This window comes from Lepisosteus platostomus, chromosome 1, assembly GCF_059453375.1.
Source record: "Lepisosteus platostomus isolate fLepPlt1 chromosome 1, fLepPlt1.hap1, whole genome shotgun sequence".
NCBI lineage: Eukaryota > Metazoa > Chordata > Actinopteri > Semionotiformes > Lepisosteidae > Lepisosteus > Lepisosteus platostomus.
The window spans coordinates 12,548,135-12,562,857 of NC_142611.1; the positions used below are offsets into that span (position 1 = coordinate 12,548,135).

General features: G+C 35.6%; 1 protein-coding gene across 1 annotated transcript in view; it reads left to right on the top strand.

Annotated features, from left to right (window-relative positions):
• chrna8 (cholinergic receptor, nicotinic, alpha 8) overlaps positions 1-14,723 on the top strand; it is a 113,521-nt gene that overhangs the window by 69,680 nt on the left and 29,118 nt on the right. Inside the window, exon 4 of the mRNA XM_088624552.1 lies at positions 2,748-2,857. Coding sequence (XP_088480678.1) covers positions 2,748-2,857 — 110 coding nt within the window. The remainder of the gene's footprint in view (positions 1-2,747; positions 2,858-14,723) is intronic.

The following is a 14,723-nucleotide window of genomic DNA, read 5'->3' on the forward strand; positions in this document are numbered from 1 at the left end:
CACACTCTTAAGCGTCAAAACTGCAACACTCATAAAAAACAGCAATTCTACCGCTCCAAATGACCAAACCCCTGGCACACTCCATTTGTATAGTCTGGAGTAGCATCACTGCAAGAGACTCTTTGTATACCATGACCTTGGTTGTATACAAAGAGCTGGTGTGTCTTTGTTTAAACGGTCACAATCACAACACCACATATTTTTATATCTTTAAAAACTCTGGTTGCTACTAATTACTGGATTATGCTTGGGAGCATGCCAGTATCACAGAGAGGTCTTGAACTTGAACTTTATTGCCATATGTAACCGGTACTGGTACAATGGAACTCTTACTTACAGAAAGTCTCTCGATTGTAAAACAAGTGTAAAAAAACAAAACAAAGTGCAAACAGTGCATCAAGACAGTATACAAACAAACAGTAGACAATGTGCAAGTAAACATGTAGAAAGTTTGAATGTAAACAATACAGACGTGTAAACAATGACTGGAGATGTGCAATAGATAAGAAATCATAAAGAGGTAGATGGTGATGGTGTAGGTGTGGTCCGAGGGGGATGGCTAAATGTGTTCGCCAATCTCACTATAATAGGACTGATCAGTGATGATGACGAGTCCACTAACAGGGATGAAGTCGTACAGCTGCGTCTTTGAGAATGCCCTGTGTCCATCAGAGCAATTTACTCAGCACAGCTCAGAAGTGAATGGGACTTCTTCCTCATCACGCTGAGAGTTGATTACAATTTCTCTGTGCAGTGACCTGACTTTGAAATTCAGCATTTTCTTCAAGGAATGTTTTCTTATATTCCGTTTTAACATGGTCTGTGAAAAAATTTAAACTTTGGACCCTGGAATCAGGTGAAATGCTTTGCTTTCTGTCATCACTAGTGTCAATAGTCGTCCCAGGGATCCCTGTATCCTTTATCTGTATCTACAGCATATATTTGTGGAGTCTATTTGTATTGACACTATTTTAAATCTAGCACTTAATTGCATAAAATGCTATTTAAAGTTAATAGAGCTTAAATTAATGAATTACAGTATTACTCCTAGTAGTATCATTTTATGTTTACACTGCACATGCTCTGTTGACAGTAGTCCGTAAAAACTAATTGCCTGAAGCCAAATGTGTTTTCTGTCTTTGCTACTCTTCTTGATGCATTCTGTTGATTGTCCACTTTACGAGGTGTGAAGGAACCAGGCAGGGGAAAAGGCTACAAGGGAGGGAATAACAGCTGTGTTAAGGAAGAATTAGAACAGTACAGCGTCCAGACAATTGTTTTCTGAGAAAATAATTAAAGCGTACAAAATCGGGTACTTAATATATTTACAGCATAGAATGTCATTCTTAATTGGTTTTGAAATATCAAACCTTATACATATTGAATCCTCATCGTTACGCACAGAACAAAAACTGGCAAAGCAAATGGTTAATGCCTCTAATGAATTTAGAATAAATACTGTTGACTCAACAGCAAACAACTAATAGGAAAGTGTTTAAAACACCTCACGGACTCTAGAGAGAAATTGCAGAGCAGTGAATTAACAAGCACAAACAGACAGTGTGTGATATTAACAAAGCAAAGCTTTTATTCCTTCTTCATTTGGGAACTGAATCAATTAAATAATATAACGCAAATAATAAACTTGGAAGGAAGAAGTTAATTCCATGCTGAAAAAGAAAAAGGAAGTAGAAAAAAATGTTTTTTTATGAGGATGTAGTGCACTGACATACAAATCCGGTTATGGTACTACACTCAAATTCTAATTTGAGGTAAAAGTAAAAAAAGTTACATCAAATTCTTACCAAGATAGACATTTTATGTTGTTCCTATCAAGGACTAAACCCAAGTGCAAGGTAAATGTGAGCTATTCCCTTAGAAAGTGTGCAAACTAGGAAAGCTTTTTGTGTTCCTATTGCTTATATTATGGATAGTGGAGAAGTAGACATCACCTGACCCGTGGGGATTCGTTGATGAGAGGAGCTGTGTGACCTGTCAGGAGCTGATTCAGCATTGCTGTGAAAGGCTAATTTAATTAAGTAGAGGGCTGGCTGGAGAGGGTGGAGCAGCATATCGGACTTTGCTTCACAGGCCTGGTTGAGCTGTTTTCTATGCCTTCTCCTTGGTGTACTGGCTTCCTCGGGTCTTGACATCCCTTGGCCTGTCTTCAGTCCTTGCTGGCCTAACTTTATGGGCCTAACTTCTGCCTCTAAGCCTAACTTCCAAATTGTGATCCGTGACTTGCCCTATTTATTCATCTTAGGCAAAGATATTCCAAAGTCTCCTCTGCCAGGGTTCTGGATGGCCAATTCGAATCTGAGATCTCTCCTTCAGGAATTTTTTATCGCTTCTAATCAGGGGAAACAGGATAAAATGTTCATGTATTTGTGAAAACTCGTATGTATTTCTGAGTAGTACTCACAGGTTTGATATTTAAATTTCTGAACTAACCCTGTTATGCCCATTCCTTTGTTACCAAATAAGCAGAGCCCACATTTCCTTGAATAATTAAGATGCCTTATATTGAATTTTAATTTCATATTTTAAGATTACCCTGTTGTAAGGGAAAGACTATGTCATGTGGCATCACATCCAGTACTTCATGGAGACTTTTACAGTACCAATAAAGATTGAAAGATACTATTTTACTGGGTCAAAATTCTGATTTGCTATTTACTGTAGAAGATGTTTCTCATCACCGCAGTGTATTAACTATATTCCTGGTTTCATTCTGTCTTTGTCGACAGCATTGGACGGATGTGTACCTGTCTTGGAACACAGAACACTACCCCGGAGTGCAAAATCTGCGGTTTCCCTCAAATCAGATCTGGGTGCCAGATATTCTGCTATATAACAGGTAAAGAACTATGACTTTCTGGAATAGCAGTTTAAGACTGTTCTTACAGAGTTATGGGAAGTGTCCATAACAAGGTATCTTAACGATCGTGGTGCAGATACAGTAGCTGTAAGAAGGTCAAATGGTGCAGACACTGTAGAGCAAGGTATTCACTATAGCAATTCAGCATCTTGGAGAGGTCTTATACCTTGATACAGTATGTAGCACTTTCAAGGTTATCAAAGGGATCCTGCAGTTAATCCTCTGAGCCACAGGCAAACATGGATGGAATTATAGATATAAATAATGAAACCACCAATAACGGGCTGGATTAGAGTTTGTCCCTGATTTTAATTAGAGTGCAAGACACGAGGAGCAGAAACAAACTGCTCATCAGACCTTGATTCTGTCTCGGTTCTTGTAATTCTCTGTATATAACTAATTGAAAGTCTAAATCCTTCACCTTGTTTTAACCTTATGCACCTTACTATATCTGTATCTGTATATGTGTTTTTAAATAACATAAAATTAATAACTATTCATAACTTACAGTATACTATACTGTATGTACTGCAGATCATTGATTTTGGTGCCATAATAACTGCAACAGAAGATACAGTACGTTCAGAGGTACTTAAATAAAGAGGTAAAAGTGGAACTTTCCATACAGTACATCCATAGCATGGAAATATTAAACACATACTGTACCAAATATATTGTATGTAGTTCAATGCTACTGTGTCTTTTAATTATTTTCTTCAGCACACATTCATTTGTTATACAGGTATATTTGGTAGACAATGATTTTTTTTATTCAAATATTTAAGTATCAGTACTCAATGTGATAACCACATAAAAATTATATTATCATCGATCATTATGTGCACATTTTGTGCACCTAGCAGATAAAGGAGCCTTTTATGACGAAGTTTTTTTTTTTTTGCTTCAGGTGCAACATTACTTAAGCTCCCTAAAAATGTAAATAGAAAGGCAAACTTGACATCACAAAATTATATGAAAAAGCCTATAGAAAGCTTACGAAGCTTGTTCATGAAATATCTATGTGTCCCTTAAACATTTCACCATGGGTTTTCACATTTTCCTGTAAATGAGGTCCTGCCTGCAATTTCCTTCAGAATAAACCCTGCTCTTCCTGAATACTCTATTTTTACAGTTAACAGACTGAGCTCTTAAAATATGCAGGCCACATGGAACCACCTACCCTCTCGTCCACATATAATACAAGGAGACAGCCCTCTGAGAATGACTATTACATTTCATTTATTACAGGAGTGCATCTTACCTTGAAGGTGATTTTGAAGTCCTTAATGAAGCCTGGAATAGAGCAAGAGAGATTTTGGTACAGCTAATATTGAGTTTTAAAATGAAGCAGAGGTTCGCTGTCTAATGAAATGACACACATTAGACATTTCCTATCACTATAAAACCATAATAATGTTTTAGAATGATTTGAATGCACAAGTGATGGTTATGATTATTCTTCTGCTCAGAAAATACATTTAAATGTATTCTGGTTTAAAGAGTGTTACGTGTGGAACTCCATAGTAATGTGTCATTTCAGTTATTTACTGTGGAGCATTTACAGAACATGTACACTTCTGAGGAATCCCCTTTCTCAGAATACACTAAAAGAAGTGTTTGTACTATACAGTACGTGTTAAATATGGCAATGGTGGTAATAATAATCATAATTTTATATGGTGAATTAAAAAGTTATCATCTCATAGCTGTTTGAAATACAGTATATAAAAAAGCACATTTCTCAAAACAAAAAAATGTAATATAATGATTTGATTATCCTGTGTATCTTTTGTTGTTTCTAAAATACATTTAGAGATACTAATATCTAAGCAAATATTATTGGTTCCAATCCAATTGTGTTTCACTTTTAACATTTTTCTGTGCGTTTTGAGTTGTAAATTCATTACAATAAGACATGCCCTCAAGAGAAAGTGATTGAGAACTTAACTTAAAAGATTTTAATTATTTTCAGTAGAGTTGTGTGTGTAACATTCTGCACCAGTATCTTGTGTGACATACTGTACAAGTGATATGTAATTTTTATTTCCTTGTACCAAATAATAAAAAAGACCAGAGCCTCTTGCAACATAATCTTTCTGCAAGTGTCCTGAGACTTGAACTCCAACAGATTTTTTTAAATCATAAGCTCTTTGCGGTTAAACTAGTCTAATCAAAGCTTGTATGGACCAATTTAACATTACTCAGGCTTGGGAACTTCTGTTCTAGAGGGATTGATTTCAGACCACATCTGTGCTTAGCATTACCTCTGAGGTGAAAACATTATTTGCAAGATGTTAAAACTATGCTGTATTTCCTCTGGGCATCATGATGATAAATGAACGCTAATTTGACTGTAACAGACAATGTTACAGGACATCACTCATTGATGCAGTCATAAAGAATTTTGACACTGGGGATCGGACGTCCTACTTCTTCAAAAGTAAAAGACTTTACTTTTGCATAGGAAATGACATTGTAAGCCTGATACATTTATGTGCAGAGATTACACAACACTGACATGTAAGCAAAAAAAAAAGCAACAATTAACTTATAAATAAATGAGGTGCACATTTAAGTTAAAAAATAAGTATACTGTATATAAGTAGAGTGTATCATTCACACCAGTTGTCCACATGCTTCTTTAATCTAATGAACAAGCAACAGGAGGAAAAAGAATTGGTGCACTATAGCATCAGACTGTGTAAATACATATTTGATGGAGCAACAAAACTGAACAGGCAAACTGTAAATAACAGAAGACTGATGGGAGAGACTCAGCTGAAACTAAACAGTTTTCCATGGTTCCAAATCTCACTCCGTACCAAAGAAAGTGAAGTGAACATTTTTCATTTGCTTCAGCATTTTAGTGCGCCATGTGCTATACTGCCTCAACCAAGAAAATAATAGTTAACCACCTTTTGGCTGCAAACTACTAATATTTGTCCAGTTGCTGGTTATTTGTATTTTAAGTAGACCTACTTAGTAATGTAGATCAACTATATAAGCTGGAGTTTTTTCTTATGAGTTTCTATATGCTAGATTTTGTGTATATTTATCTTAGTACTTGATTCAGTCCTTCACTATTACATGTATTTTAGAAACTTTCGGGAAGAAAATAGCTGAAAATGGTAAACTGGTTGAAACTGGTCCTACTGGCAAAAAAAAAGAAATCCTTGTGCAATTTCACTAGACTTTGATTCATACTGGGTAAAAAAGTGCCCGACCTGGGTCTTATTGAGATATACGTACTAGAAACTGAAAACACTAACCCTCCTGGCCATATGACACAGAGACAGGATTTAATAAGATTAAAATGCTGGCACAGATGCAAGGCCGGATTTTGTTTCCAACTTGTCCAGGTTTTCACTTGTGTATCCAAGCATGTTAAATGCCTCTTAATAGAGATACTTTTTTTAACAGGGAATTCTGATGAGCCAGAAAATGTATCAGTTACTGCAGATTTCTAAATACAAACAAAATAGCAATATATTAAAATTAGGCATTCTTTAGGGAAAAAAAATATGTTATTTTCCAAATCTTGGAAATATCACTGTCCTCTTAAAAAATGTAACTATAATAATTACAGTATGCAATTGACATTTGTAAGTGTGCTCTTTGATTAGGGTTGTAGATACAGTACCACGTTTTCTTAAATTGAAAAACTGGAAAATAACAGATACTTTACAGTTAGATATGATTCAAGTCTACAGACAACCTCAAGAAACAGCTATAATTTTGCATGTGACGTAAATTGTAAAATGGTTCTATACTGTACATATTATTAGAAGAAAAAAATGACTGATGTTACTGATCATGTTCACTATCATACATACACAAACCACTGTTCAGTTCACCACATCATTTTATTTGAAAGGGAATTTAAATATTTAGTGTGTCAGGAGTTTTGACTTTACAGAGAATAATATTTCACACACATCTAGAAGAAAACCACTGTCTGTGGAGAGTTTCTGTGTATATAGCTGAAAGCTGTGACTTTTCCAAAACGAAATTAGTTCTAGCTATATCTGTTTTTGTGGATTCCAGCCTGCACAAAAATAACATTTTTGTGAATTGCAAGTAATGATATGTTTTTGTTGGTCCTATTGAGAAAAAAAATAAGAAACCCTCTGCGTTTCAGCTTTTCAGCATAAGCATGAACTACAAAAATAAAAAGCTATAAAAATGTATAAGAGATAGAAGCCTCATAAAAAATGTCATCTATGGGTTATTTGAGACTAAAACCACCAATATCACTCAGAGACTCTTGTTATCAATTGTATACCTGTCATATACAGTAACTGTGGGATTCGCTTATTTTCACATACAGTACATACTGTATGAGCATAAGAAAGGGTGCAGATAAGACTTAGCTATTTGTCTCACCCAGTTGCTCTGGGTGTTAGCAGATGATTGATCCAAGGATCCATCTCCAAGGATAGCTATTTCTTGAAAAAAAGATGCGGTGTCATCTTTAACAAGATGACTCCTACAACACTTTGTATAAAAGAGTACCTAGTGAAATTATTTTTAAATTAGTTTTTGCCATCAGCTGCATCACCCTGCAACTGACAACTGAAAACCCACTGAAGCTCAGCAGGTGTGAGCCTGGCCAGTACCTGGAAGGGATACCTCCTGGAAAAGCTAAGGTTGCTGCTGGAAGGGGTGTTAGTGGGCTCAGTAGAGGGCATGCACCCTGTGGTCTGTAACTCTGTGAAGTTGCCCCCCTACAAACAGCACAAACAATGAAACCCACCTCATTCACCAGCGCTGCATTTGTGCCGGTTTGTGCCGTTGAAAGTAGCTTTTGTGCTGCTTTCGTTACACAAAACGGTTTTTATTGCTTTTTATTGGAGAAACGTTTAAGTCCTGACTGGGACTACTTGGTGTCACATGTTTGGAAAAGTAAGATTTCTAGTTTAGTTGGGGAGAGAAGAGGAGCCAGTGGGTTAACCAACCAAAAATGAGTTGAGTCCTAGCTTTTAAGATGAGACATCATAGCTGGTAAATGGTTGAGGGTGTTACCAGGTACTGTATAGTTCTGGTACCCACCCTGCAGGTCCTTCATTGGTGGATCTTCCTTTGGGTGATGAACAGTGAACTTGAACCCATGGTCTTGGGGAGAAAAGACTACAGATGCACTGGAGCCCACCTGTCCTATACGTATATCATTGGATGGTTCAGCATTGGACACAGCTTTATGATGTTTCTTATCACAGGGTCCTCCTAGCCACATTCCTCTGGATTTTCAGAGAGCTCTAAGCCGCCTTGTCAAGACAACACAAATGTATTAGATATCTTTAATAACATTTAATTCTGAGAGTAATAATAAGCCTCACGGATACATCTGTTTGCTAACCCTCTTCATTTTTGAATAGTCTGCAAACTTAACTCATTTAACTCACCGTTTTCTTGCAAGAAATTTTTTTGACTGTGCAAGTGCTACTCATGCTTCATTGGCCAGATTCATCCTTGTTTGTACAGTATAAACTGCTGTGTTGGAGGACTTCAAACATGGTAGAAACTTACTCTAATAAGAATCTCCTAACAATAAGAATTCATTGGTAGCTGGATCATCTGGGAGAAGACTGTGAAGGTCCCTAGGATGCAACACAGGGAAAGTGTATGAGCAAGCAATCTAGAATGAAAAAACTCTGAGTTTGGTTGAGCTTCTTGTGCACCTTCAATCTCCAATGATGAATGTTAGTAGAGAGAATTACAAGCTTTCCTTAAGAAAAGGTTCTCCTTTTAACAAGCTCTATTTCTGACTCTTGCTTCCAACGTATTGTGGCCCCTGCTGCCTCAACTGCTTGGGAGACTCAGATATCCCTGTGGCCAAACTCTGTCTAAGCATTCCTTTGCTGTTCTTAAAATAGACCATTTTGCAGTATGCTGAGGTTGTTTGAGGTTTCTGTCTTACGCAACAAATTGGGTGGGGAGTTCATTGTACTATTCTCACTGAAGGCAGCCCGGCATGGCCATTTCTGGTAAGTTATTTGTTTTTGCCCTCTCAGCTGTGTGCACATGTCATTAAGTGGTTTCATTAAATTCTCTGAACTCTTTAACTGGACTTTAGTTTGCTGGTTCCTGTTTAAACTTGCGCTGTAGGTTTCTACTCAAATCACCTTTCTGCAGAGAAGATCTGCTGTACATGTAACTATAAGACATACTGGCTATGATCTTTGCTTTTGCTCCAGAGAGCTAGCAGGTTTTATCAGTGACAGTGCAGGGGACACAAAAACATATTTTATACCCAGGTTGTTTTTTTATGTTTATTTATTGTGCTTTTCTAAAGTAACAAGCAGATGCTAAAATGTTGTTTGTGCTTTAAACAATCCAAAGACAATGTGTGCCTACAGTACAGTATACAGTATACTTTACAAAACAAAACTTGAACATTGAGCGGACTGAGTATTGAGTATTTCCAGTGTAATCGTAGTAGTGTCAGCTGATGTAGTGCTAACAGTTGAAGAAGGACTGGTTACATTTGTTGTTCAAAAAGCGTTAGGAAGTGAGACTACCCTGTACAAGTTCCTAAAGGAATGCAACATTAATTTTTTACATACATATAACAATTTGCATTTACTGACATTATATCCGGCTTGTCTTGTCTCAGCCTTTAGCTATGGATCTAGATTTCTGCATCATCTGTAAATGTCATACGTTTGCAGGCAATGCATTCAGATCACACACAGCAGAGGGACTAAAACTAATCCCTGAAATCATTGTTTGGAGAAAAGCACCTTGCTCTTGTTTCAGACTTTGAACGACACTGTGATCTCACTTGGTTAAAAGTGTCATACAACAGTTGACGTCATAGTGCTCCCTTTAGCTCCAGTCTTCCTTGCCATGGCAAGCAGCTCATATTGAAGTAACCCGAGGGCAGCAGAAATACAAACACTACTGCACTGTACATTGTTGTTTCCAACAATCATACTTCTTCTAAGTGTGTTTCCTTGTACCTGGATATCCAGTCTTCTTACATACAGTATTATACTGTATAATAAAAAAAAGTTATTCTGTTGGAGAATTGATTTATTCATAAAAAAAGAGATGGTATTCAGCATTTTAATGCAGGGACGGTACTTTCAACACGATGGGTACTGTATATCATCTGAGGGTAGAGCAGATATGTACTGTATTTATTGTTGAACGTCACTGCAGTTGTGCAGATCTTTGTTGTTTCCACTTATGTTACAAATACTTTGCAACTGTTATTGCCATTTTAGAAGATATTTTGTAATTTAATTGCATTGTACATTGCATTAAATGGACATTACAGGATACTGGTTATAAGTATTCTAAACATTTCTGGACCTTCTGGGCAAATAATTTAATACAGAACATTGTCCTAAAGCTGCCTAAGGCATATTGCCAACTACAACTTGTGTAAACACCTGCATTAATTAATATCATATTGTAATACAATATTATTATAATGATAATGTAATATAATGTTTTTACCTGCGCTTGAAATTCATTATATTTATTTTCTTTAACAGCATCCTATATTCTTTTAATTATTTTTGTAAAGTATTTCTTTCTCCTTTTTATTATTAATTTTTAAACCACTTGTTCAGCTGCTTTTTAGCCTATGATTTACTTTTGAGATACGTGTAAGAGTGCTTCAAGAAGAATATCTATAAATTGTTACCATCCATTCACCACCTTTTTCATTTTCTGTCTGGTTCCATTTTACTTGTCTTAAACTGTTGCTATTCCTTCAAAGTCTACTTTTCTGACATTGTAACATTTTGATTTGGACTCAAAATGTGAAGTGCAGCTTCAAAGTACAGTATTCTTCAAAGCACAGGGATCACGGTTTCCCTCTCTCTGTCTTGATGGTTTAAAAAGACTAAATCGACACAAGCATTGCTTCTTGCGGTTATTCCAACAGATTGATCAAGAAAGCAATCACTAACCAAGTCTACCATTTCAGTTTATCCTTCTGACATTCCTAGTCCCACTCTGTGTGGGGAAAGTTGAAATCCCCCATAACAAACACTTCTTCTTGGCTGAATTCCTGATCCTGAATAACTTTTTAACACACCCTATCCTCCTGACTGTCATTTCTCTCTGGAAAAGTTCACATTCACTAATTGCATTCAACCCAGTTTCTCTTTATGAGTCTTGTTTCTATGGCTCTAATTATATCAAAATCACCTCCAAATGTGTTGGCTTCCTTTTTTCATCCTTTTGTTTCCTGAACTCCTCTTATTTAGGTATAAGAGCTTAATTACTGTACCTGGTCCTGTGTTTTATTTTTCTCTTGGATCCTCTTTTTGACTTTAGTCTCTGTTTATCTTCCTTTCAGACATTCTTGGATTCTCCCCACTTCCATTCTAATTCAAAAGTGGTTGAATTTATGCAAGAAACTTTGCAGAGAATGTGGTTCCTTTATATACAGGAAACGTAATACCCTTATATCCTTATATAATGGTGCGGGATCACCATTTTCATATATAATGTATTTGTATAAGTATAACTACATTACACTGGTTTTGGAGTCAATTATCCAAATAGTTTTTGATTTTGAGGATTTTGTGAGCTGGTCCACGTTTCAATGAAGCATCGCTGATGTTAAAATTATTGTAGCAACCTTTCATGTGTGCATTTTAAACGTTACATTTTGATAAATCTGCAATGTTTCAACACATCGGATGCAGCTTTTCATTGGAAGGCAATTTAATTTTTTTTTTGGGAATGCACAGCTCTGGAGGTAGTATACCAATTTTTCTCACTTTTCTCACTCATCTGTGCTAGAAAACCTGCCTAATATGAAGTTTCTCACCGTCAGGTTAAACATGATTGTGAACATACTCTAAGCAGATTTTAACATGGGTGAAAAAATTCTTAAACAAATAGAAACGTCCACTATTTGGAAGCCTAATGCTATTCAATTACTTTTCAAGCTATTTAATTGAAGGTTTTGTACTGAGAGTAATTTCATTTGAAAATGCATTAATGACACGTAATACAGTATGCCCCCTTTTCATTATCAAAAGCCCTGACATTCATTCATTTATAAAAATGTCTGCTTCAATCATGTTCCAAGAGCTGACAAGGCATGCAATAGTGAAAATGCATATTTAACAATGGCTTTAATACCAAGGTGGCACCAGCTTCATCCTAATACAAACGAATTTAAATCAGTGTGTTGCTGAAATGGCAAAAGATACTGTGTAGCAGTTCTTTCTTCTTTGCAGCTTGGGTTGCCACTTGGCTTGGATGGTTTCATTTCATCTGTATTCTCCTTTTGCCTGTAAATCCTCTATTTCTTGATTTCTTGTTATGAATCTCTAGATCAGGGGTGGCCAACCTTATACCTATTACTGTTGAATCTTTTAGTTATTTTGTAAATATCAGTTGCAGAAACATCAAATATATACAGTATGTTTTTTTAAATGCTACCCCTTCCATTCTTTTAAACTTTTAAACCTTTTTGAAATGTCTAGACAGCTCTTAAGTAATCAAATAGGAAAATCAGTACAGAAAAATGAGCATGACAGCTTTGAATGATTACAAGGAAGGAAAAAGTTAGATTCTTCTATGATATAAAGCTTTCAATAATAAAAAAATGAAGCAATTACAACAAATTCAGAGATCTCTCTGTATCTCACTATTCATCAGTAATCTTCATCAAATAATTTTTGTGCAGTCATAAATTACTGGAGAACACACTACAGTATATAGTTTCCTAAAACCCTCCAGCTTGAATTGGTCATCAGTCAGCGGTGATTCTGCCTGTTTCATTGGGCCATTGATCTGTCATTTCTGTCAACCCCTTTTCTTTCCGCTGTTTCTTCAGCACTGCCTCACTTTACATGTACTTTCCAAATTGCATTATCAGAAATAATTACACACATTGAAGCTCAGCCTAGTGGAGAAGGCTTAGAGGCTTTAAAGTGTTGTTCTTGTGTCGTGTTTCAGGCGGGCAAGCAAGTTAAAACACACTGTAAGATGCCAAGGATGTGATGGGTGAAGACACATTGGTAAATGACATTTAACTTTATTTAAATGTCAGTCTGATGGTTTCCATCATTGTGGACACACATCAGCGAAATACCTCGGGCAGTTATTATAGACTTCCCTCCCGCTATCTTTTCTAAACGTATTTGGGGACTAGTAAAATTGTGCGTGCTTCAATTTGGTAAGAAGCATGGGTTGCAACAGTACAGTACAGTCTAATCTTTGTCATTTGGGTGTAATTGTAACTGTCAGTATTTCATTTCTTAGTAATTCTAGAAACTCTACTTTTAAGTCACAGATTAGAACCTGAAATTGTATTTAATGTACTAGGTTTACGTGTTTGGGGATTTCAGTGTTAACACTGCCCCTGGCATAAACATCATTTTGGTTACGTTTTTCAGGGAAGACATCTGTGCATTGAATTCTGCATTGGACACTTACAGTAGCTGCACTGTTGTTAATTTAAATGTAAAGTTCTCATTAATCAGGGTCAACATTTAGTGTTAGCTTTAGTTTGTTCAGAATGCAGGACAGAAGAATTGCGGCTCAGTTCACTTTTAAAAAGCAGATTTGGACTTGTTAAATGATTAGTTCTGTCCTTTCAGTGTTTATTTTTGTCCTATAACATCTTTTTAATCTTAGCCTTGGCTAATTCCATTTTCTGTTTAAACATACTGAACCCTGCTGATTATAAAACAAGGCAAGCTTGTTTTCACTTAACATCTCTATACTGAATGTTTTGCCTCACCTGTCTCTCAGGGATAATTTACGGGTGACACAAGTCCCAGAATTATTTTCAGGAGTGAATTATAATTATAATTATAATTATAATAATAAAATTATAAGTTTTCTGATATCTATGAAAAGGGTTGTTGATTTTTCCCAGGTGTTAAACGTTCTGACAATATACTTTTCAACTGCTTGGATAATGCAGGTATTTTCCAGTAATTATTTTTTAATAATTAAAATAAAAAGGCTTAACACTGATAAAAACGATAAAAACATAATATATCCCAGAAGGTAATGCATACATTTGTACCTTGTACATTTGAACCTTGTAAAAAAGACTTTCACTGTAAAATAAGTACTGAAAATGAGTAACTCTTGATACAGTATATTGTTGTTCTTTACATACTAATTTTAGATTGTATAATGTAATGTTTTTGTTATTTCCTTATTATATTAACAGTGAGGATATTCCACTAAAATGTTTGTATATATCTAAAACAACATTGCATTAGTCCTCAAGCACAATGGTTCTCATTTCTCTATTTTTTTATGTTTGTAAGCTATTTCAGAAGGCTTTCCTTCTAAAATGACACCCACAGAGATGCTGTTTACAGAACAACTTTCCAGTTCCAGGTAGCATTTTAGTACAATATACTGTGGTCACAAGATTATCCTATGTTATGCTTAATGACAGCTAATGACACTGTCATAATCATTTATCTAAAAACACTAAAATGTCTGAATACCGTTATAAAATTAATCCATAAAGGGATATTTCATACTTTATACTTTAGCTTTGTACAAAGCTTTGTAAAAACTTTGTAAAAAGTTTTTACTCTTTTCTCATATGAAGATCCCATGCACTTTTGTTTGAACGTTTTTACGCTCAGTTCAGTTTGCTGTCATTTAATAACAAACAGATGTATATCACTAACTCATGCATGCTGCTTGAGCCAAGAGAGACTCTCAACTGAAGTGTCTTAATGCCCGCAATGAAAACACAATAATTAATGAAAACACCCCAAATACATTTTTTTTGTTTGTCTTGCAGGATTGTTTGCAAGTTCAACCCCGTCTGTGAATATTCACATTTCTGTGGTTTTTGCTTTTTTCATTTTCTCTCATTCAAATGAAGAAAATTAAATTTCCA